General features: G+C 47.3%; 1 protein-coding gene across 1 annotated transcript; it reads right to left on the bottom strand.

Moving 5' to 3' along the window:
• Nucleotides 1-331: 331 nt before the first annotated feature.
• Nucleotides 332-10,894, bottom strand: LOC144124719 (uncharacterized). The gene is made up of 7 exons (XM_077657572.1): nucleotides 8,145-10,894; nucleotides 5,484-5,787; nucleotides 4,941-5,125; nucleotides 4,205-4,563; nucleotides 3,618-3,783; nucleotides 3,350-3,521; nucleotides 332-1,743 (listed from the first exon to the last, which is right to left on the bottom strand). The coding sequence occupies exons 1-3, from the start codon at nucleotides 8,763-8,765 to the stop codon at nucleotides 5,001-5,003; spliced, it is 1,050 nt and encodes a 349-aa protein (XP_077513698.1). The 5' UTR covers nucleotides 8,766-10,894; the 3' UTR covers nucleotides 332-1,743; nucleotides 3,350-3,521; nucleotides 3,618-3,783; nucleotides 4,205-4,563; nucleotides 4,941-5,000.
• Between the last annotated feature and the right edge of the window lie 13,996 nt (nucleotides 10,895-24,890).

The following is a 24,890-nucleotide window of genomic DNA, read 5'->3' as shown; positions in this document are numbered from 1 at the left end:
TTTTCAGCTTCAGAAGTTTGTTATCGCAGTACTGGCAAACTAACTGTTCGGTTCCCAAGCGCACGGAGCTTGCATCATTTAGTTTGATCAAAGGCACAGGCCATCGGGTAAGTACTCTATAGTATCGAACCGAAAACAGAAAACGTTTCAGGTTTATTCATATAGCCAAGTGCTCACAGGAACTTTGAGGAACTTTGGGTTAAATGATTTTTTGCTAGGCTGCTTACGGAAGCGATCGCTTCAACATATATATGGCTTTAGTCCAAATTAAAGTTCTAACAAGGCCAACTGCGCAGAGAGCGGAGTTTCAACAGATCCATGTGGTCGAATTCGTTTATAAGTCCTTTCAAGAAACGTGCTCTATAGAAGTGCACTAAAGGTTACAGAAACCACTTGTACATTTCCTAAATTCGCCAGTTATATTACCGGCATTATTAGACAGTGATTTCAGTTTTGTAAACTTCGTTAGTCGTAATATAACCTGTATTATATTTGATATTTTAGTGATGTATCGAAGTATCGACGATACAGTATCGAGTATCTGTATCGAAAATCTATTTCCGTACTGTATCTTGTATCGGTATCGGAGATACAATTTTCAGAGGTATCGAGTATCGTATCGAAGATACTATTTTGAAGTATCTTGCCCAGCCCTGGGCCTACCGAACAGCGGCTTCAACTTTTTCTTGAAGGTGTCTCAGCTTGTTAGGTCGTCCTCGTGGGTCTCATACCACACCCATGCCGTGCCATTGAGGTAAAAGATGACTTTGGCAAGCATTAACGTATGGTCCCACCTGTTATAGGTGCTGACATGTTCGTAGAGGTTAAGCCAGTCTTCGACAACCGTGCCATCAGTGCCGGAAAAGGTGCCGGGGTCGCGAGGAGGAGCCACGACCACGAAAGGAGCGGTAGTGGGGCTCCTTGACTTGCCGGGTTGAGGCATGGTGGTAGACCCAGATGGTGGTGACTACCACTCCGAAGCTGCGTGGTGTGCTGAGCGTAAAATCCGCACTTCCACCAATGATGTTACGTGGCCCAAGGCGAGGATGCCACAAGAACAACCCGAGCACAGCGCACAGGCCGAGAGCACAGGGCCCGCTCAGACCACAGAGCACCCAAGCCCAGAACACGCGAACCACCGAGACACTTCGTTCACCTTGTCTTCACTAAGAATATCCATGGCAATATTGTTACGGGGCAAAAGGCGGTCACAGCATGTAGAAACACACAACACAAGGCACAAGCACAAGGCGTACAAGGAACACAAGGCACAGGCTGCTGCAATGGATTCGGCCAGCGATGGATTCCAGACATGACAACAAGGAGCTAGTAGCAGCAGCGCCAGCTGCCAGTGACGACAACACCGAGAAGCATCAGAGTTGAACTCCTTCCTCGCACTGGTGCTTGGTGCGAGTCTATTCTGGCTGGCTCAAGGTAGCGAACCCAACCATGGTACGACTGCCAATAAATCAGCCGATGCTTCCTTCATGCCAGCCTCATATTGATTGACGCGGCAAGCTGCTCAACCTTTTTGCCAGTGGGGTGAAGACAGAACCGCCTTTAGTAGGCAACATACTGGCAAATACCCTAAGCTATACCGATGCCAGATTTTTTGAACGAGGTCTTGAGTTGGGGCTTGCGGTTAGCTCTTGCTGAGTGGCGGTGGTGAGGATCCCATCACAACATTTGGCACAAGTCTTTCCATAGAATCGATGACGGCAACCAGGAGACTGCTCACATAGCCTGCAAAATTTGAGACAGGGTAAGAGAGCATATCTGTTTCAGATGATAAATGGGGCAAGTCTTTTTCTATTTGGCAGGCAGACTGTCAAAGAAAATTGACTTCATGACCTCACTGTGCTTCATGCAGGCTGAAACAAAATACCAAATGTGAACTGCGAACATGCATGTGATTACACCACCTATTCATTCTCATAAGCTTTGCTTTATTGATTAGCACAACATGCTTCAGGACCTTATTACTGATTACAGTACCCAACTTTTAAAAAGCCAGTTCCACACTCACTTCCCTTCGTTATCTCTCAACATTGTAAAGAACAAACAGCCGATTTTCATCTCCATCTTGTTTTTAGCAGCACACTAATTCCAACTGCTATTGCAATCTGATTGCAATGCAAATTAAATGTATCAACCTAAGCCTGTATGGACAGAGGTTCTTCGGTTAGAAGCAAATATTTCGAATGTGTCTGACACAAAAAGGTTGAAAGGCAAAATAAGCATTTTAGAAATCATGTATTCAAGGCCATTACATGAAAAACCAGAAACACTGTATTGAAGCTATGTCACTCATTGAAACTGCGTCGACTTTTCTGCAAAAATGGCCATTGGAAATTGGGAGAGTCGACCAAATTGTACATGTAGAGCTGACGTATTTGTGGGTTGTGGGACGTATTTGTGGAACCTCCAACTTCTCGTCTTAACTGTGATTGTGTTGTTGCACAGCTGTTGCTTTTCAGCGGCAACTCGATGGACGCCTGCTAAGTGTACGCACTGTGATTCTGTGTGCCACCTCGCACCAGGTGTCTGATGAGGGGCGCGCCATTTCCATATGCATCGCTCTGCTCGAGCTCCCTGTCATGATCACATGACGCATACGCCTAGAAAGTGTCTGTAGCGACCCATGTGGCTGACACTAGCGAAATGCAGAAGAGGCCGAAGTTCCCCAGCACGCACTGGAGAGAACACTCGGAACCTTGGCCAGGGCTGGACGCTGCCACTGCCACTCTGCTACTGTCTACTCTCTGGCAGCCCTCAATAAATGTGGCCGCGGTCGCCTTCCTAGGCGACCTCCACATGTCCATGGATTCGGGGCTTTGGCTGCGAGCCCACCACAGTGCCATCCTGGAGGTGGTGGTTCGCTGAAGCAAAGCCACATGAAGCAAGCGCTCCAAACACATTACTTGCTTGAGACAAATATTCCGAGAGTTCAAATACTAAACATTTGAATCTAATCAAGTATTGAATACTTTACTATTTGGTCGAATATTTGAACTTATCGAGTATTTGCAGAGGCCTCTACCAAACCTACTGAAAATCAGATAGACTCAAAGCATATACGCCTCTAAGCTACGACATCAGACTTTAAAAGCATAGCATAAGTAGGGTCCTCTTTCAAAGGCAGGGCCACAGGCTCGCTACCTCGTGCCTTCGGATGCTTTCGCTTCCATAGTAGACTTCCTGCAGCTGTCCTGCGCTGATTCCTCTGGCTGTTTTCATTAAAGTGTAACGCAGCAATGTATGACCCGTAAGAAGTACCAATTTAGCAAAAACAGTGACAATTGATTATGCCAGTGTAGTAACTGATCGAGGCCTATAATTTTCACATTACCTGGCAGCCAGGGCACCATAAGAGAATGCTGTGCACTTCGGTGCAAAATGGATGAGGTAGGCATGAAAGCTCTCCACATCGTAAGTTTGTGCCTTCCCCGAGAGATGCTTCATGTCCTTCAGGAGCCTTGGACAAGTGACAATTCCAGATATCTGGTCATGTGCATCTGTGCCTAAAATAATAATGTAGTCATACTGCATAACGCATAATAAAAATTTTTTGGTAGTAGGGATGCAAGGCTGCATGTCAGCAGAGGAGTAAGTCTTACCTGAACAAGCTCAAGGTGCAAAATCTTGTTTCGAGCAATGTCGAGCATGGTGTAAGTGCCATATTTTGCAGAAAACCCAGGCGAGTCCGCCCGGCCAGCCCCAGCGAACTGTTAGAGGCTGCTCCGCTACATCTTTCAGCAGTTCTTTCTGGGTCTCGTTCCACACCTAGTGAAGTAATAGCAAAGTTGAATAACATTACTAAGGCTGTGCACACTACATTTCTCAATACCAAGCTAATGTTTCATGACTGTCTAGAAATAACTGAAAGGTGGGAGAGAGCGGCTTTGCCAAATGTGTACTGATATCAGTACCAGTAAATCTATGCTGCACAAAACCTGCAGCAGTGCTGCTGCTCCCCAATAGTTGTGGCTCCTTAAACAGTCACATACTGGTGAGAATATAATGAATGCCAGCTATAAGGCATCTTTGTAGTAACAGTGTACTAAGAAATGAAAAGCATGCATGATGTGAACTCTCTGTGAAACACTACAAAACTGGCAACCAGACCATCATTTAAATACTACTTGCCTTCATGACAGATGGCAGCAAGAAGTGGCAACCAGACCATCATTTAAATACTACTTGCCTTCATGACAGATGGCAGCAAGAAGTTGCTCTGGTAGCGAAAAAATGTCCTTTCGGAAATTGTAGCCACACCTATCCCTGAGCAAGCGAAGTCCCGTTCTTGGGCTGAAGCCTGTAAAGAGGATGCTTGCAGCAAACAGAATATTGCCAGCTGAATGAGCTCCAATGGTCGGCTGGCTCTGCCAACAAAAGGAGTGAGCGTCGCTGCAGGTCGCTGTAATTACAACAGCCGAGCCAGATACTTAGACTTTTGTTTTCATGCTTTGGAGGCAAACAAAGCACCACTGGAACAGCTCAAGGAGTCCATCTTCGAAAACAATGAACTTTTTTAGGTCCCGTGAGCTGGCGGGGTCAAGACTCCTGGAAGAAAGATTCATGTATAATGTAGCATCAGCGTCTAATAAAGGGAGTTTACCATAGAAGTATTTTGCTTAACTAAACATAATAACTTCCAAGGCAAGATGACAGCTTTAGGGGACCTGTACACCACATCAGTGCATTGTGGTTAACACAAGTGCTAATCACAGCAACAAAAAAAAAATTTGGTCCTGTGTCACAACCAGTACCTTGCAATGAAAGAGAGTAAGGTGGCCACAGGTGGCCAGAAGACAGTGGAGGAGACATGAAAGGAAAGAGTCCAGACTGTGGTGTAAAATGTGTGCAGTAAGGCTACTGTCAAGAAGTTACTGCCTCTGTTGCAAATCAGCCAAAACATGCAATCTGTCACATGCACTTACATTGTACTTGAGTCAGTTACGGACGGCTCATAGGTGTGGTCTGCACCTTATGTGATGTACTCAACATCTGAAAAACTGTTTTTTTTTTGCCATTGAGTGCCACACGAAGTTCTCATCCAAGTCTTCACCTTCAGTTTGGACGGAGCTGTTCCTCTTATCACAAAATGTTCCAACTGTCTGTGTGCCTGAAATAGAAATGTTAAACGTTATGAACATCTCCTTGGGCCCTGACTTGATGCAATTATTTGCCTCTCATGCTGGCCCATTTTCCCAGAAACACAATTGGTCTGACAACTCACAATGACAGCTACACCTTGCCAGTTTCTCTTAAACATGCAACATTCCCGGAGGCCTCGCTAATGCAACTATCACCAGAACAAATGCAGCATATGCCGTCAAATATATTCATATTTCAAACTTCTCCCCTACATCATGTTTTTACTTCTATAAGAAATTAATCAAACGATATCACTGTTAAAAAATTAAATTCAGAAGCCTCATGAAATAAGAGGCTTTCCCATAAACTGATTCCATAACACTTACTTGAGCTCACTGCTTTTGGTGCTGTCTGGATACCAGTGCTGCAGCAGGATGCTCTCAAGGCGACTTGAACAAATATACTGCACTGCTGTACCGCTGACTTGCCAGTGTCGCAGGACACCGATACTGGCAAGCTGTATTGCACATTACTGGAGCACTCAGCCATGCCCGACTCCTCTGGAAGTGTTCCTGCAGTGCTTTTGTCTGAAAATTCTACACTGTCACTTTCAGGTGGTTGTGAAGAGCTGCTAGATGCCTCTTCTTGAGTGTCAACAGTGTTGGAATCTCTCAGCAGAGCCTCAATTATCTGTGGAGGAAATGAATGTTGAAGGTCGAGTTTGTGAGCACATGTATTTTGTCACAAATCACGCTCTCCCCAGATATGTAAACTACAACACAGGCCTTCCAAAGCATTCACATAAACCCCTGCCATTGCTAATGGTGGCAAAAAAGGCACATTGGCTTCAGCACCCTCAAGGTGATATAATTTGTGCACATCAAGCAAATATGAGGACTTACAGTGTATACCTTTTGCACCCCAGTTAGCTCTCAGATTCTACCATAGCAGCAGCAACCAAAGAAAAATAATAAACAAGCGACGGGGTGGCTATATATCGATATGCTATCTATCAGCTGCGGGAGAAAAAAAAATGGTTTCTCTCGCATAAGCAGGGCCGGATTAAGAAAATTGGGGGCCCTGAGCTAATGCGCATGAAGGCCCCCTTTCCCTATACTGACCCAGGGGACTCGTGTCCTGGCACACAGAGGTGTGCAGAAGGTTCGCAAACTGAACGATTTCAGCAGAAAATGCTGCCTCCAAATCATTTTTGTAGGTTTTCACCAACTTCTCAGCCTGCTATGCCAGAGAGGCCTCGCTCCCAACTTCTGTCAGCAATTTTAAGAATCCGAACCTTTTGCAGAGTTCAGTGTAGGCAGCCTTTCGCACTCGCAAAGCAGAGCCAAACTGTCAAGTACAACATTTTAGGTCTCTACGATAAACTTTTTTCTACCTTGTAGCGCACTATCGCTTTTTTTTATCCGGGTGCTTACTCAAAACGATGCGTTTGCCCTCATCCTGATAACACTGATTGGTACTTAGCGTGTGTACTCTCTCTTCGAAGGTATCAAAGGGAGGTCGCAAAAAATTAAAGCCTTCTAGAGAGCTCAGCAGGTCTACAGCAGTTGAAATGTCTACCTGGTTCCTGAAGTGCTACGCTTGTTTTGTCAAAGCGCTCCAAGATTTCACTCCAGAAAATCGCCATGAATGCAGTCTCTAGTTTTGTCTTTTTCTTGGAGAGAGTGTGCTTCTTTCCTAGTGTCACCGTTTCCTTCGTCGTTCTTTGATATAGCTTCAAGGCAACACAAGACTGCATTGAAATTTTTCAGAATGGCCTTACATGATTCAGCGTGTCTTGACCACCTGGTCTCAGACTTTTCAAAACAAGCTGCTCGCCAGTTCTGCCCATGCTGTCCAAAAGATACCTCCATCGCTTAGGTGAGGCAGCAAAGAACACATACAGTCTCTGAATTACCGTGAAAAATTTGACTGCCTCAAGGCAACTGTCAACACTACACCCGCCAACTAAGTTTAGTGAATGACCAGCACATGGGACGTAGACTGCCAATTCGTTCAGGTGTTTGATTTGAGTTTGCAATCCTTTGTATTTTCCTGACATATTACTCGCATTAACATAAGTTTGCCCCTAAAATCATCAATTGAAATGCCACTGGTCGTCAAGAGGGACATCACAGTATCGAAAAGATACAATCAGGTATGCGATTCGATTGGAACAAATCCAAGAAAGCGTTTGTACACTTTCCCATTTAAATAGTATCGTAAAACAACTGACAGCTGATCAACTTGAGTAAGGTCTGGAGTCGAATCAACAATTAAAGAGAAGTATTTTGCCCGTTTCACTTCATCAACGAGACATTCCTTGACAGCCTTTGCCATAAGCTCGATATTATCAATTAATCACAAATGGTTTTTGACAAATACGATGGGTAACTTTTTCCTTTGTTCCCGTAACGTTTGATGTGCTCCTCTAGAAAGGGATCAAACTTGGCAATGGCCTCAAGCACTCCCATATAACTGCCATTTCTCGGTGAACCAAAAATCTCCTCACTGCCCCTAAACGCTAGGTTACGCTCAGCTAGGAGCTTAACTACGACGACTATGTGCTTCAACACCTCTGTCCAGTAAGCGGTCTCAGTGACAAGATGCTTAACCAGCTCCTTGTCAATTGTGCTGCTCGAGTTAGAGCGGGCGAGCCATGCTGCCACGCAGTTCTGGTGCTCGATGCTATTTTCATGTGCGCAAACCTTTTCTTCTGCTCTTTTCCAATCAGAAAAGCCGTGCGTGGTGAAAGCACAGAGATTGCTTGAAATCGAAAATAGTTTGCACATGAAACAGTAAACGGAACCTTTGGACTCCGAGTACATTAACCAGTACCGCTCGTACGCCTCCCCATTTACAGCTTTTCGCACGAAAAGATGAGGTGACATATAGTGTTTCTGAGTTTTGCATTGCCTTTCGGAAGATGGAAAATTTTCTGCCCAATTTTGAAAATACAATGGCCCTTTCTCAAGGCGTACACTCCGAAAGCTGTCAGTAATAACGTCCGGCCACTTAGCAGGGTCACTTCGAAGAATCTCGCAACGTACCTCTTGCTGCGGGGGTGTCTGTACTTCTCTGTTGCCGCAACGAGAAGCCGTCTCATTCGTCCTCTCGAGGCACACTTTGTGGGTGGGAACATGATTATATGAAGCCAAACTAACAGGAAACAAGTGAGTCGGTTCTTGGAGTGTTGTTTTCTGGCGCTCGTCAGTAGAAGAAGCCTCATCGGGGAGGTTTGGCACCTGTTGATCAGCAGTAGTAGATATCGGGCATGGCAGACCGGACACCTGGAGCTCTGTGGCAGGGGCCCGGCTGAGTAGCATAGACATTGCCGACTCAGGAACAGGACAGGGCTCGGTTAGCGTCGGTTGCTCACAAATATGGACGACTGAGGTTGGCACCGTTTTCACAGGATCCAGACAACCAAGATGAGTCAAACCTTGCTTCTTGCCAGGAAACCGTGGTGATGGAGTTGGCAAGACCTCCACAGAAGCACAGTTGGTACTAATGGGAGTTTGACACGAACTCTGGGTAGAGTGATCATACTGTTCTGCGGAAGCTGCACTCAGTACGTACTTTGTCATCGTTGGTAGCTTCCTCTCACGCTCTTCTCTTTCTAATTTCGCCTTTCGTTTAGATGCACCACTTTGATGCTTCCAACCTAGCATTTTTGCATGAATGGATGCTAATTGTTGACCGCACCGGGCACTTCGCCAGTCAGACGTGACCGCAGGTGTTCAACGGTGGCTGTCCAGATGACGCGCACGCTGCCTGGATGGTCCGTGGCTGGCCGAGAGTAGTGCGTCCCCCGGGAACTCCTCAGCGGGCGGGCATATACAAGGTTAACCAGCGGCTCGGGGCTGAATCGCAGCCTGCGATCAACTTCCTTTCATAGACGCGCGCCGCGTCTGTCTGTTACTAGCGCCAAAGCAGGCGTTCACATACGCATAGAGTTCTCTGTACAAATTCCCTCCTTCTCCGTACAAACTCTAGTCTTCCTATTGGCTAGGAGCAATCGTCTGTTCTGGGAGGTTCTCGATTTTTCTTTCGCCCCGTCGACGCCGAGCGCGAGAATGAAGGGGAAGAGGGCGACTCCTAGCGCGGGCGAAGTTACGTGCCCTCCGTCGCCTCTGAGTCATCTTTTTCTACTTCTTTCTGGAAAGTTCGGTGGCCAGTCTGACCTACTTTTTCCGTCGAGCGCGTGCGAGGGTGCACAGCCACTAGGCAGGAATGGGCCCTGGAGCCAGGCCTTTCTGTCCAGCTCTCCAACTTCCCCTTTCACTCTTCCACAACCCTAGCCTGAACAGCGAACATTCCATGCTCCACGGCACGCGGACGAAAGCATGTCTGACGTCTTCTTTCCTTTCCTGCCTAGACTCTGCCATCAGACTCATCATTATCTGCTATCGGACTCATCCTCCCCCGCCAAAATTATCATCACAGTAAAGAAAAGTCGAATGGGTGATTTCTTGGTTTTGTAACCCCTACAATTCAATTGGAGAATCATAGTGGGGATTCCAGTGTTTCTCTTGGCGCAGGGTAGTTTACTTTTGTTGTTGTGACTGTCTATTGTGGTCTGCTATGAAGTATCCTATGTCGTTCCCAGGTCTAGGATGTGACAGACAGCAATACACAGATCAAGAAGAAACCTTCCCTTTAGCTATAACACTCCAAGAAACAGGCACAGACTGCGTAAACCATATGAACTATCAAGCCTACATCAGTGACAGGGGCAACAAATCCAGTGTAGCCGTTCTCGTCAAGAAGAACATCACGGTCATCCAGCATGAAACTACCCGCAAGGACATTGAAGCAGTGCTAGTAGAAATCATCACGGGTGACAAGAATGATCCAAGCATCTTTATTCTCAACACATACAGCACACCAAAGCAGAAGAAGATCCGCTTCAGATCTCTCTTCAAAAATGCCATCAAAGCAGCTGGCAAAGCCCCCCTGATTCTTACAAGGGATTTCAACGCTGAGCATCAAGAGTGGGGATACAATAGGCAAGACCAGAAAGGTAGACAGCTGTGGGAGGATGCACAGGAACTCGCACTCGCCCTTCACACAGGCCCAAGCTCTCTTACGAGAATCGGCAACAGCGTTTCAACAGACACGTCGCCAGATCTCACCTTCACCAAAAATCTGGCAGACCTCAGATGGGAAAACACCACTCACTACCTGGGTAGTGGCCACTGTACCCTAAAGCACACGATCCCACACGGCAAGAAATTGGGGCAAAAAAGAGGAAGCTCACAGCGTCTCACAGACTGGGATAAATTCAGGGAAGAAAGAACCCAAGCCTCATCGCCCGGGGCAATTGTAGACATCGAAAAACGGACCAAACAAATCCGCACGCACGTCAAAAACAACACACAAATTATAGAGGAAGATGACCCATCATCACGGATTCGCACCTCCTACACATGTGGGAGGCCAAAAGAAGCATGGAAAGGAGATTGAAGAAACAGAGATGGAACCGAAACCTGAGGAGAAGGATCCACAGACTTAACAAAGAAATAGAAAAGCTCGCTCAAAAATTATGCGAGCAAAACTGGCTCAATTGATGTGATGACATGGAGAAGCAAATGGGTCTCCCCAAGACGTGGAGCATCTTCCGACACCTATTATGCCTCGAGCAATCCAAAACCCACTCGGGCATAAACCAACGGAAGATAAAGCACGTTTTCGAGGGCTCAGAAGCAGACTTCTTTAATAAACTGAAAGACAATTACGTTGGAGAAAGCATCATCCAAGCACCTTCAACATACTCTGGACTAGAAAATCCAGAGCTGGACAAGCCCATAATGGAATTAAGCTGAAGTCAGATCAGAGATTAAGCCTCAAAAGAAATTCTGCACCTGGGCCGGATGGCATAACTAATAGAATAATTAGAAACCTAGACGACAACTCCATCGCCAACCTCACCGAATACATGCAGAAAGTATGAGAAAGGGGAGAGCTTCCCCCACAATGGAGATCAGCAGATGTTATATTTATTCCCAAGCCTGGAAAACCACAGAAACTAGAAAACCTTGGACCTATATCCCTCACCTTGTGTCTAGGGAAACTGATGGAAAAGGTCATCCATACAAGGCTCGCCAACTACATGGAGACCGAGAGACTCTGGCCCCATGAAATGGTTGGCTTCAGAAGACTCCTCAGCACACAGGATGTCATGCTGAGACTAAAACACGACACATAGACAAAAGAAAGACTACGGACACAAAGGCCATACTAGGCTTGAACCTAACAAAGGCCTTTGAGAACGTCAGAAATGATGCAATTCTCAAGAATCTTGAGGGTATGAATGTCGGCGCAAAAACCTTTTCCTACATAAGTAGCTTGCTCTTAGAGAGAAGGCTCAAGCTGAAATTCCTAGAGGCTGAATCTCCAATCATCAAGACAAAAGGTAGAGGCACACCACAAGGATCAGTACTCTCCCCCTTGCTTTTCAACACAGCAATGATCAACCTTCTGTCTCTGCTAAAAATAATCCCAGACATCAAGTTCAGCCTCTACGCCGACGACATTAACATCTGGCTAAACGAAGGCTCAGACGCCGAAAAGCAAGAGAAACTACAACACGCGGCCAAAACAGTTGCGGAGTACACAGCCAAAATAGGACTCAAGTGCTCGCCACAAAAATCGGAACTACTAGTCTACACAAGTAAGAAGAAAAAACCAAGTTTCGACATCATAGTAGAGAGCCAAAAAGTACCCATGGTGAGCCAAATCAGGATCCTTGGCCTCATTATTCAAGCCGACAAAAACGGCTCCCTAATTCACAAACTACAAGCATATGCTGCACAAGTAACTGGCCTTATCAGAAGAGTGTCCCTCAAAAACAAGGGACTCAAAGAAAAGAGCTTACTAAGAGTTAAGTTGTCGAGCTGTTCCTCAGGGACCGATCGCGCGCGCACCCGAAGCCGGTGGCTTGGCCCCCTTGGTTGATGTGTGTTAGCTGTTTTTGGGGCTCCTCGAGAAGCCGCCATCCAGGCGCCGCCGAAATGGGTTTGTTTTGAGACAAACGCGGCAGATGGCGGCAACGACGGTTAACCGGCAGTAATAGGAGGCCCGTCCTTGTAAAGTCGCACTCGGCCGCAAGACGCGGCCGACGCGCGGACCCCTGGGGTTTCGAGAGGGGGTCGCGTGTAAATTTATTGCTTTCAACGGCGAACCGGCCGCGGGACGGGCCGGACGCCTCGGAGCAGGCAGCAGAATTGGGGAGCGCGACCAGGGCAGTGTGCGTGGTTCGGACTGGGTGTTCGGTTTCCCTGAGCTTCCGCTGGCGTTTTTAGTGATTTTGTGTCTCTGTGCTGTAACCAAGCGGAAATGCGCAACGTCTTCGTGGAATTCGCGCGGTGCCCGCGCGACAACAACAACGTGAGCACCGTCGTGCTATTGGCTCCTTCAGTTTGAACGAAATTCTCCTGATTGGCTCCGAGAAGCGCATTTCCTATTGGTTACAAAAAGGGTCCCCAGAATGCTGGGCGAAGGGATTTCAGGGCGAGTTTTTGGCGCGAACGGGGGGATGGGAGATCGGAGGGCAGGTCGCCTGTGAGCACCCGTACAATAAAGAGCTGGTGTCCCGAAGAAGTTGTCCAGTCTGTTCCGCAACGTGTCGCCGGATCACCGAACCATCAGAAGACTTCAAGATCAACACCATCGATCTGTCGGTCACCAACATCGATCGATCAGTCACCCATCATCATCGAAATTAACTGGCGCAGTCGACAGGATGATTCCGGCGGCTTTCTGCGGAGCTGACACGGACATGGGCACTATGAGACACCAGCGGAGGGCGACACCCTGGTGAGAGGCCCCGCCACTGCGGCTGACCATCGCGAGAAGTGGGCGCCGTTGCGGAGGAAGCAAGCGAGCTCCTGGTGACGGGCTTCGGAGGCTGGTGGGAGCGAAGAGAGGCGACATCCTGGTACGAAGCCTCTGGAGCTGTTGGAGTCGAAGAGGGGACGGCAGTTGAGGAGAGTCTTGGACGAAGACTGGTGCAAATCTGCGAAGCAACGAGGAGGCAACGAGAGGTCTCCGAGCAAGAGAGTGCTGCAGTCGTTGGAAAGGACGAGGCGGCGTCTGCGGCTGCGGCGAGACAACACCCCTTCGGTGCAGGCGTCCGAGACAGTAAGGGACGCGTCTATAAGAACATTTCCAGGTGACAGCGCAAGGTGACTCCTGAGCCGGTTCGTACCGGCGCCCTGTGCGGTCCAAGTGGGGCACCATCCTTCAGGGTCGACGCGGGACGACAGCGACGGAGGAATTCAGGTGGGCCCTCTTCCTGCTTGCTACGGGTCAATCATGTCGGTCACCACACGGTCGCAATCTCAACGGGCAGATGAATCTGGGGGATTGGAATCAGGGACTGGAAGCCCACATAACGTATCTAACTCGGAGGAGCAGCGCGCTCCTGAGGAGCGGCAGGGCAGAGCTGCCACGGGCAGCAGTGACACTGCCATGCGGGCCAGGGAACGAGAGCTGGAGATAGAGAAGCTGAGACTGGAGGTCGAGTTGAAGCGACTCGAAATGGAAGCTAGAACCATCGAGGGTGCAGGTCGTGGCGGTAGGACAAAATTAGGGCAGTACGCGGATGATCTGAGGGCAGTCCTTGCACCGATGCCCGAATCTGATGAACTTGTGCCTGCATGGTTTAAGACAGCGGAAAGTATGCTCCGGAGCTGTTCAATCCCTGATAGCATTTCTGGCCAGGTAATACTTCCTTTTCTAAATGAGAAGAGCCGCACTCTGGTCGCCAACAAGTCGGACGATCGGGTGCTCCCTTATACAGAGATCAGAGAGCTGGTGCTCACCGAGCTGAAACTAACCCCCGAGGAGTACAAGCGCAGGCTCTATGCATACCGTAAGGGCAAGGAAAGCTGGGGTCAGTTCGTGACTAAGCTGGAAATTTTGTTGGATTATTACCTGCGTAGCCGAAATGTCACGACGCTAGAGGATTTGAGCCAGCTGTTGGTCGCGGACCGCGCCAAACAGATGATGTCAGACGAGCTGCGCGCATATGTTCTGCAACACGAAACAGGAGAGTGGTTTAAGCCCACAAAGATTGCTCAGCTTGCAGAAAAGTTTGAGGAGAGCAGAGTCGTGCACTGCCCGAGAACGATGGACGCGCCGAATGAAGTTTATGGCCAGCCACGAGAGGCAGGCAGCCAGACATGGGGCGGCGAGCAAAGAAACGAACGCCGACCTGCAGTGAAATGCTTTGGCTGCTGGCACTTCGGTCATATGCAGCGGAACTGTCTGCAGACTAGATCAAAGGGAGTGGCTGGTCAGGAGCCAGGCGGGGAGCCGCAGCTGTCGTCGATATTGACAGCGAGGGCCGCATGTGAGCTGGAGGCGGAGACAGAGATCGGGGCAAGTGAACCAGCGCAGGACTCCAGACTAACTTGGGTGGAGATGATCTCTGGTGTGCGCCCGTTCAAGGCTTGCCTGGACTCAGGTGCAGACATAACGGTACTGAAGAAGGAGGTTGTCTCCGATAACGTCAAAGCGCAAGGCGCGGGAAAGGTGCGACTGCGCGGCGCGTTCGGCCACACGGTCCCGGCTGATCTCATGTATGTTCCCCTAAGTTTGGTCACGAGAGACGGCAGCTCGAACCCGCAAACTTTCAAACTCTGTGCCGTTACAGATGAGCTGGCTGAGGGAGTAGACGCTTTACTGACCCCCGATGTTTTCGAGGGGCTGAGCAGAGTGCAGAAGGACGCTTTTGAGTTGGCTAATAGAACGATAAGGGCAGAGAGTGAAACCGCGCTTCACGAGGACAGCGAAAAAGCCGCGTCCGTACGAGAGTTCACCAATGGGGAAGTAGTCCTGGATACAGGCCAGCACAGTAACACGCAACCCAAATGGATGGGCTCAGCTAAGGTTAAAGAGAGAAAGCGGCTGGACAGTTATGTCCTCCAGTTCAGATGCTCTTTCGAGGCTGGATAGCGACATTGGAAGCTGAAAGAAAGGGAATGGGGTGCCCCTGTTGCAACATGGTACTCAAGTGCAAGAGCTAACTCATGTGTGGTAGCGACCGACATGGCGGACTGAGTGCTTGCAGGACAGGGCCCTGCCTTGATGTGTGTGTGCGCGTGATTGACTTTGATTCATTATTCCTCGTGTAGTGTGGCATGTCGGTGTAATTCGCTGCATTGGTATGCTTCAAGTTAAACGGGGTATGTTGGGACCGCGATTCAATGCCTTGACATATTTCTTCATCGCACTGTACGAATGCCTCGAAAGTGTGTCTTGCAATTTGCGTGTATATGTTTGTACGAAAACTATCGGGACCATTGTTAAGACTTAAGTTGCTTTTGTTAGATGTGGTAGTTGTGTGTATTATCGATGTGCTTTTCCGTTTATTTGGTTCGTACGTCCCTTCGCACTTTTTCATTGTTGTAACGCGCTTTGTGTTGTGCGTACAGCGAGTGTACGCACAACATTCTCGGTAAGGAGGAGTTAAGTTGTCGAGCTGTTGCTCAGGGACCGATCGCGCGCGCACCCGAAGCCGGTGGCTTGGCCCTCTTGGTTGATGTGTGTTAGCTGTTTTTGGGGCTCCTCGAGAAGCCGCCATCCAGGCGCCGCCGAAATGGGTTTGTTTTGAGACAAACGCGGCAGATGGCGGCAACGACGGTTAACCGGCAGTAATAGGAGGCCCGTCCTTGTAAAGTCGCAATCGGCCGCAAGACGCGGCCGACGCGCAGACCCCTGGGGTTTCGAGAGGGGGTCGCGTGTAAATTTATTGCTTTCAACGGCGAACCGGCCGCGGGACGGGCCGGACGCCTCGGAGCAGGCAGCAGAATTGGGGAGCGCGACCAGGGCAGTGTGCGTGGTTCGGACTGGGTGTTCGGTTTCCCTGAGCTTCCGCTGGCGTTTTTAGTGATTTTGTGTCTCTGTGCTGTAACCAAGCAGAAATGCGCAACGTCTTCGTGGAATTCGCGCGGTGCCCGCGCGACAACAACAACGTGAGCACCGGCGTGCTATTGGCTCCTTCAGTTTGAACGAAATTCTCCTGATTGGCTCCGAGAAGCGCATTTCCTATTGGTTACAAAAAGGGTCCCCAGAATGCTGGGCGAAGGGATTTCAGGGCGAGTTTTTGGCGCGAACGGGGGGATGGGAGATCGGAGGGCAGGTCGCCTGTGAGCACCCGTACAATAAAGAGCTGGTGTCCCGAAGAAGTTGTCCAGTCTGTTCCGCAACGTGTCGCCGGATCACCGAACCATCAGAAGACTTCAAGATCAACACCATCGATCTGTCGGTCACCAACATCGATCGATCAGTCACCCATCATCATCGAAATTAACTCTAAGGCTAGTACAGGCATACATAATCAGCAGAGTTTGCTATGCAACACCCTACCTGAACTTAACAGCAAGAGAAAGAGAACAAATCGATACCGTAATAATAAAAAGCATAAAAAGCGCGCTCAGCCTTCCCAACAGTATATCTACAGCCAGATTAATGGGGATGGGAGTACACAACACGTGGGACGAAGTGGCAGAAGCCACGCGAGTCGCACAAGTAGAAAGACTCAGCCAGTCCGAAACAGAGCGACAAATCCTAGAATGGGTCGGACTCCAGCACGACAGAGGGCCAAATCCAAAAACCAGCTTAAGCCAAGGTTGCAGAGCCAACTTGCACATCTCACCCATGCCAAGAAATATGAGTCCCACCCACAACGAAGGAAGAAAAAAAGACAGGGCCAAGGCCATCGAAAGAGAAATGAATGGACTAGAGCCAAACACTGTAGCACACACAGATGCAGCCACTGGCAAGTCAGGACCTGCAGTCGCGGCAGTGGTAAACGGCAGTGGTACACCCTTGATCACGGCATCAGTAAAGACAAGAGATGCAGACGTCGCTGAGGAAGTGGCGATCGCACTAGCCTGCGTCGGCACGAAGGCAAATGTAATAATTAGTGACAGCAAAATGGCTATATGGAACCTAGCGATAGGAAGAGTCTCTGTCAAGGCGAAGAAAATCCTCGAATCAAGAGAGATCACACGTAAGATCACAATCAAATGGATCCCAGGCCATGAATCGGTATCTGGAAACAAAGCCGCTCATGCGCTCGCCCGAGATATCTACTACCGGACGAGCGTAGAAAGGCTCGACAACCCAGAACACGAGGAGACGCTAAACACATACAGGGACATTTGCGAATATCACAAGCTCAGCAGGAAAATATTCCCAACACCACACAAACAACTAAACAACGGAGAGGCCAAAAGCCTTCGAAGGCTGCAGGCTGGAAACTACCCCAACCCCAACCACGATAAATGTAAACATTGTGGACAGAGAGGCACACTAGACCACATCATAAGGGAATGCCCCTTTTCACCTGGGGCTATGGCCAACCCTAGACATAGAAACTTGGGAGTCCCTCCTTCAAAGCGCAAACCCTGAAGACCAAAAAGAAGCCATCCGCCTGGCGGCTGAGGCCGCGAAGAATCAATGTATTCTCACGCGCTTTTAGTTGCGGAATCCCGGCCCCCTGCTCGGGCCTGCGTACCTGAGTAGAGGAGCCTCCTATATTGGTGGAAACAAAGCTTTCAATCAATCAATCAAGTCGAATTGGAGGCACTGTTGGGTACTTCAGCACATCCTTTCTATGAGAAGGACAGCGGCAGAACTATTTGAGAGGTGGAGGGTGGCATGGTGGTGACGAGGGGCAAGGGAGATTTAGGTCCTCATCCCACATTACATGTTTTAGGTGTTTCACCCTTACCCCTCCTCTCCAGACAGCACTGGACAGATGGACTGACAGGAATCCACGAAAACTCTTCAAAGCAAATGCACCTCACTTCATAAGAAAGAGGGCCCCGCCGGGGTGGCGGGGGATTCCTGTTTTTGCAGCTCGACAAGCTCTCACCGAATGATCAGGCTAAACGCATGCTGTTACATATTAGGCAGGGGACCCCGTCTGCTCGTTCTGGTTTTCTCGCTTCATACATGTCGCTCGAAGTTCCGTTGTCCATATGGTTCCATACACTAAACAGGTTAGAATAAATGGGCCCCTTTCTCCTACTGTCCGTGATGACGCTCTGGGCTGCAGCCCCCCCCCCCCCCCTTAATTCAGCGCTGCGCATAAGCAGCCTGTTCTTTCGCCATCACCTAAACCCGTTTCACGTTGGCAGGAATAAAGCTAAAGAAACACAATTACTTGATCCGTGCTGCACGCGTCTTCGATCGTCTTAAATTAAAAGATCCGACACGGATCAAAAGAAGAAAGCGTGCACTAAACCCTTCTGCACGCGCGTCAAGAATCATGCCACCGTGCCCTCGATTTTTCGTTTTAAAAGACGAGGAAATCTTCTCAGAGCCATCGATAACCCGTACATCGCAGGCAAGCAAATGTACTGCACTTGCCTCTTTTCTCTGACGTTTCTCGAAGGCGCCGCGCCGTTTCGCTTGAAGTATCGACCGATGAGCAAACACTGTTGGAGTTGCGTCTGCACGCAGTCGCCGCCTTTTGGGAATGCCAAACTGGCTCATAAGGTGTACTTCGGCCTCATAACAGTCAGCCGTGAAGTGCTCCGAACACAACAGCGACCCGTTCGACGCAGCCCAATCTTTCCGGCCCACACACTGTTCCCACGCTTTCCTTTTCAACGGCTCCCTCGGGAATCTGAAGAAGGACACAGCGCTGGACGCACTTTTCTCGCTCCGGCATCCAACAGCGACGCACGGGCGGTGGGGTGGCATTCTGCACGTAGCAGTGCTAGAAGGTTTCCTTTTTTTTTTCGCTCTCTAGGCAATGTCAAGAGCAATGACCAAATGCTAGAAGCTTACAAGTAGAACCTCTACGGAGAAGGCCCAGCAACCGCGCACTCTGTCCCTGTGACGTCACGCGATCACCGCTCGCCAGTGTTGCTCGAGCAAAAGCCGCTCGCTTTCCTATTAAAAAAAAAATCATTTACTATATAATTATATATCGCATGAAATGCGCTCAGATTTTGTACAGCTGCTGCGGAATACACAAGCAACAATATGCCATTAACAGTGTGGGCCTGCAAATTTGCTGTCGTGGCCCTTCTGGAGTGAAACTCCGCCCACATTTAGGACCGGCGCACAGATTTCCTCCACGACAAAAAAGTAGTTCGTTATTAAAACTTCTCTTGTCACCTAAGAAAGAAGCTAATCACGAGAAAAAATATATAAGGTCTAAAATTTTTATACGTATCTTGTTTAATAAAATCAAACATTAAAAAGTTGGTTTTGTTTACTTTTGTGGCTCGCTAGCGGAGTAATATAGAACGCAGCGGATCGTGGCCCAGTGTTAACAATAATAATAATTGGTTTTTGGGGGAAGGAAACGGCGCAGTATCTAATAATAATTTTTTTTGGGGAAAGGAAATGGCGCAGTATTTGTCTCATATATCGTTGGACACCTGAACCGCGCCGTAAGGGAAGGGATAAGGAAGGGAGTGAAAGAAGAAAGGAGGTGCCGTAGTGGAGGGCTCCGGAATAATTTCGATTACCTGGGGATCTTTAACGTGCACTGACATCGCACAGCACGCGGGCGCCTTAGCGTTTTTCCTCCATAAAAACGCAGCCGCCGCGGTCGGGGTCGAACCCGGAACTCCGGATCAGTAGTCGAGCGCCCTAACCACTGAGCCACCGCGGCGGGTGTGTTAACTGCTGTTTTTTTTAGTTGTATTCTACTATAAGGCATATATCTTGCTTACCCTTGGTTAATCCTGATTGAAGTTATGCCCCTGTCACACGGGCACCGCAAAGGCCTTTGAGAATCAGGTCCTTATATCCAAAGGCGTAAGGAGTGCAGCTACACGGCACAAATGTTGCGCCTTTTCCGCTAAGGGTCTTGGAGGCGAAGGCGTCCGTCAGAGACCTTTGGAGCCCAAAGGCGCGGCCTTCTAGGATGGATGGATACGGCTGAACCCTTTAAATCGGGCGGTGGCACAAGCCACCTAGCCATCACTTATGAAATTTTACTCGTCTTGATTTCAGCCACCAATCAGATAACCTTCCCTTGGTTACTTCTACCCGCTTAAAATCTACTTTCCCTTTACTGTCCTTAAATCCCCAAGGCCTTGAATAAATCAGCCCCACTGCTTTCCACTGCAGGGTGAACCCTTTTACAGAAAAGATCAAGTGTTCAGCTGTTTCCCCCTCTCCGCACGCAACGCACAACGCGTCTATCTCGTGGCGCCTGGCTCTATATGTCTTAGTCCGCAAAACTCCCGTCCTGGCCTCAAACAATGAAGAGCTTCCCCTACAATTATCATATTTTCTTTGGCAATTTCCTGCTTAAAGATCCTGTATGTTCCCAGTGCCGATTTCATCAGCATCCGTGTTTTCCACAGAGCTCTCTGTTTCTTTAACCTTTTTCTTAACCGATAATTGCTGATTAGCCCTCCTACTGCTGTCCAGATATTTGCTTGTCAAATCTCTAGTTCGCTTTCTCCATTTCATGTCAGCATTCCTTATATACAAGTATCTGAGAACTTTCCTAGCCCACTGCTTTTCCCCCATTTTTCTCAATCGCTCCTCAAATGCTATCTTGCTGCTAGCTTCTCTGCTCTCGAACAGTGCCCATCCCATATCACCCTGTACCCCTGATTTGGTGTACTGCCATGTGCTCCCAGAGTTAGCCTTCCTACACCATATTAATTTGTAACCTTGCTTCAACATCTGGTCTCATGCACAGGACAGCATTACCGAAACTCAGGCTAGGAACCATTACCCCTTTCCAGATCCCTCTTACCACTTCATACTTATTGTAATTCCACAGTGCCCTATTTTCCATGACAGCTGCATTCCTTCTAGTTTTATTCATTACATATTTTTCATGCTCTGTCAGATACTCAGCACCATTATTTATCTACACCCCAAGAATCTAGTACTCATCCGCTACTTCTAGCGTGAACTCTTGTATTCTATGCTTGCCGCCCTCATCGCTAAATGTCATGACTGCAGATTTTTCCTTACTAAACTTGAAGCCTAATCTATCTCCCTCTGTACCACATGTCTATCAACTTCTGTAAATCTTCCTTGTTGTCAGCCATTAGCACTATATCATCCGCGTATATTAGTTCCGGTAATGACTGTTTAATCCATTCTCCTTGCCTGAAAAAAGAAAGGTTGAAGCCTAGTCCGCTCCTCTTTAGCTTGGTCTTTAACCCTTGTAGGTACAACATGAACAACAAAGGAGACAGAGGACATCCTTGCCTAAGCACCCGCTGTATCTCTACAGGCCCCAATACATTTTTTTCCCCATTTTATAAGCACTGTGATTTTATAAGCACTCTGGTACCTTTATATATATCTTTTGAAAGATTAATTACTCCATCTTCTACATCCAATGTGCCCAGTATGTCCCACAAATACTCTTGAATAACGTTGTCGTAGGCTCCCCTAATATCCAGAAATCTGGATATTAGGAGACATTAGGGGATATTAGGGGCCTGTGTTCCTTTTCAGCAATCTCTATACACTGCATCAATGAAAATAGATTGTCCTCCAACCCCCTTTGTTTCCGGAACCCATTTTGTAGCTCTCCTAGCACCCCCTTGTTCTCCACCCAAGCCTGCAATCTGTCCTTTATAATCTGCATCACCACCCTGTAAACCACAGATGTCACTGTTGAGATGGTAGTTACTTACGTCAGCTTTTTTTTAATCATCATTTTATTTTATAAAACCAATAATCAAAACTTGATTGGACCATTAGCCAGCTCGGCTACTGAAAGGTCCAAATACATGATATTCACTAATGAATGGCAGTCATTCAAAATACATGTACAAAAAGACGCGAGATGCTACAATAGCGGCATTGCAAATATGTTAAGCACATACATATTCTGAAAAACAACAAAAAATAGGTTTATGAATGTACAAAACCAAGCACAAACGCATTCAGTCCCACAGTTCTGGGCAAACAAGAAAAATGTTTTTCAATAAAGCCGAAAAATTATGTTTCAGTTTGATGTCATCGGGAATCTCATTCCATATCTGGGCACCATTGTACTCTAATAGCCTTTGACCGTAAGTGTTATGACAAGGCGATAGGTCAAATCTATTATTAGTGGCGGCTCTTGTTTGTCTCAGCGGCAATCTAAACAGTCTAAGAGGAATTGGATCATTAGTTCTTATTACTGTTTATTATTTGAGCTATCTTTACTTTGTATGCAACTGATACCGGTAATATTCGCAGTTCTTGAAAGAGTGGTCGGCTAGGGTCGATTGTCTTTGCGAAGGTTATGGTACGAACAGCACGCTTCTGCAGGCGTAAGATATATTCTAAATACGTTTTATAGGTACCGCCCCATGTCTCTAGGCAGTAACATAAGTGACTATGGACAAACGCGAAGTACAATATGCGTAAAATCGGTGCACGAAAACATTCCCTCGCCCTTAATAAAGTATGACAGCCATAAGCTAATTTAGAGCAAACATTTTTAATTTGCTGCTTCCAATGCATGTCCAATTCAAAGACTACACCCAAGTATTTGGTGTGGGAGACATTAAGCAAATACGTACCGTTTAAGGTTAGGAATAAGTTATCACAGCTAATATTCTTTTTCCTTGAGTGAAATAAAGTATACTTTGTTTTCTCGGTGTTAAGTGTGAGCAGATTGTTTACTAACTACTGAAAAATTTTACTAAGTTCCTCGTTAATTTTGCTCTCCAGATCCTCTAATGTATCTCCTGTAAAAAATAGCGCAGTGTCATCCGCGTATATAACAGCTTCAGAATAATTCAGAAACAATGGAAAGTCATTGATGTATAAAGAAAAAAGGAGGGGCCCGAGTACAGAGCCCTGCGGTACGCCAAGCGCGATTTTTTGAGGAGCGAAGATATAGTTTCTGGTAACAAGAAAAGGAACTTTTGATTAAATCATAAATCTTCCCCCTTAAACCATAAGTCTCTATTTTCTGTAGTAATATCGAATGGTCATCCGTGTCAAAGGCTTTTGATGTGTCTAAGTAAACAACTACGGCCAGTTTGTTGCTATGTAATGCAGTGTTATGCGGTGTTTATGTAACGCGGTGTTTGTTGCTTTGTAATGCGGTGCCCCCCTTTCCCTTATATATCATGTTCATTCTACTTAATCGCTATTCATCGGGGACTTTCCCATCCACTATCATTTTATTCACTACCTGTATTAATGTTTGCTTGGATTTTGGTCCTAACTTCTTTATTAACATAATCGGAATACCATCTGGTCCTGTTGATGTGCCACTAGGAACCTTCTTGTCTGCCCTTTCCCACTCTCTTTGCTCAAGTGAAGCTATTGCAGTAACCGGTCTATCCTCCTTCGATAAATTATGTGCAACATTTCTTTCTTTAAATTTTTCTGTCATCCTTGTTCCTATGTGTTTTATTGCTTCATCCCCTTCTAGTCGAATACCCTGGTCTGTAACAATAAACCTTTGCTCTAGCCTAGTCTTATTACTCATTGCATTTAGATGCTTCCAGAATGTTTGAGCTGCTTTTCTATCCTATTTATTTACTTTTGACATCCATTGGGCACCCTTTCGTCTAATTTTCTCATTAATCAAATAGGATGCTTCCTTTCTACACTTCATGAAGGTATCCCATTTTCTGCCTACTTCAACTTCTGGTTCCCCCCTCTCCTTGGAATATCTGTTTTCCCTGGACGCTTCCAGACATTCCTCTATCGCCCTCTTGATCTCCTGACCCACCAACTCTTTTAACTTTACTCGCACCTTAGCTAGCTCTAGCTATAGTAATCGAGTTAATTTGGTATAAGTCCATGCTGTTTCATTATCCTCAAAAATTACTTTCTCAATTTGTTTGGCTGCTGCTTCCAATTGGTTTTCTGAGTAAAAATTCCCCTCTGAATGTCCATCTCGCTTCAGTCCTACATTGGATTCTCTTCTGAAACTCAACTTGATACGCTTGTGGTCACTACCTAGACTTCTGGAACCATGTTCACGTATGCTCATTACCGCTAATCTATTATACATCCTCTGTTACATTAGAGCATAATCTATCGTCGAGTGCAGACTCCCTGCCTCCCATGTTACGAGCCCTTCACACTTCTCGGTACTATTGCATAGAACTAAATCATGCCTGTCACACGTCCTGCAGCATGCTTCCTGTCGAATGTGTGTACCCATCCAGGTCTTCTATATGTGCGTTCATGTCGCCTAATATAATTATCTCGTCCTGTCCTCCTAGCTCATCAATGTCGCTTGCAATACATTCTAACATTTTCCTGTTTCCCTCTTTGGCATTAGCTCCAGTACACAGGCATACAAAGCCAAGGAGTGTTTGCTCCCCTGCCACTTTTCCTTTTAGCCATAAATGTTCCTTGCATCCCAGTTTAACCCTTTGAAAATTCATACTTTTATGAATGAATGCCCCAATTCCACCTCCCTTTCTGCTGCCCTCTGTTCTATTGCAATATTCCTATGCGTAGTCTGGGTTACAGTGTGGTTGTTCCATGTCTGTAAGATGCGTTTCCAATAAACCATATACCATTAATTCCTCCTGATTTAACTGTTCTATTTCCTTCCATTTCAGTCTATTCCTGCCACCTTGCATGTTAATGAAACCTATATCTGAATTAACTTGGCCCTGGCGCTTGTTTATTTCTTCTCCTATAGTTCTATCGTCCCTTTGATCTTGGTTCTTCCTTCTCTACACTGGTTCCCTCAGAGCTCTGGGTCCCACCCACCTGAGAACCTGCGATGGCAGTGCCATCCAACGTCAAAAAGTAAAAGCAATAAACAAATAGATGTAGCCGACAATGTTTGAAAACATACTTTAAACATACGGAAGGTGTGTCTGGCT

The sequence above is a fragment of the Amblyomma americanum genome, chromosome 3 (assembly GCF_052857255.1).
Source record: "Amblyomma americanum isolate KBUSLIRL-KWMA chromosome 3, ASM5285725v1, whole genome shotgun sequence".
Classification (NCBI taxonomy): domain Eukaryota; kingdom Metazoa; phylum Arthropoda; class Arachnida; order Ixodida; family Ixodidae; genus Amblyomma; species Amblyomma americanum.
This window is presented reverse-complemented; position numbering and strand designations above follow the sequence as displayed.

Coding starts and splice junctions, on each gene's coding strand:
- LOC144124719 (XM_077657572.1), bottom strand. CDS start 8,765: ATGCTAGGTTGGAAGCATCAAAGTGGTGCATCTAAACGAAAGGCGAAA. Junction 5,788..8,144: donor AGACACCCCCGCAGCAAGAG/GTACGTTGCGAG, acceptor TTTCCTCCACAG/ATAATTGAGGCTCTGCTGAG. Junction 5,126..5,483: donor ACCAAAAGCAGTGAGCTCAA/GTAAGTGTTATG, acceptor TTTCTATTTCAG/GCACACAGACAGTTGGAACA.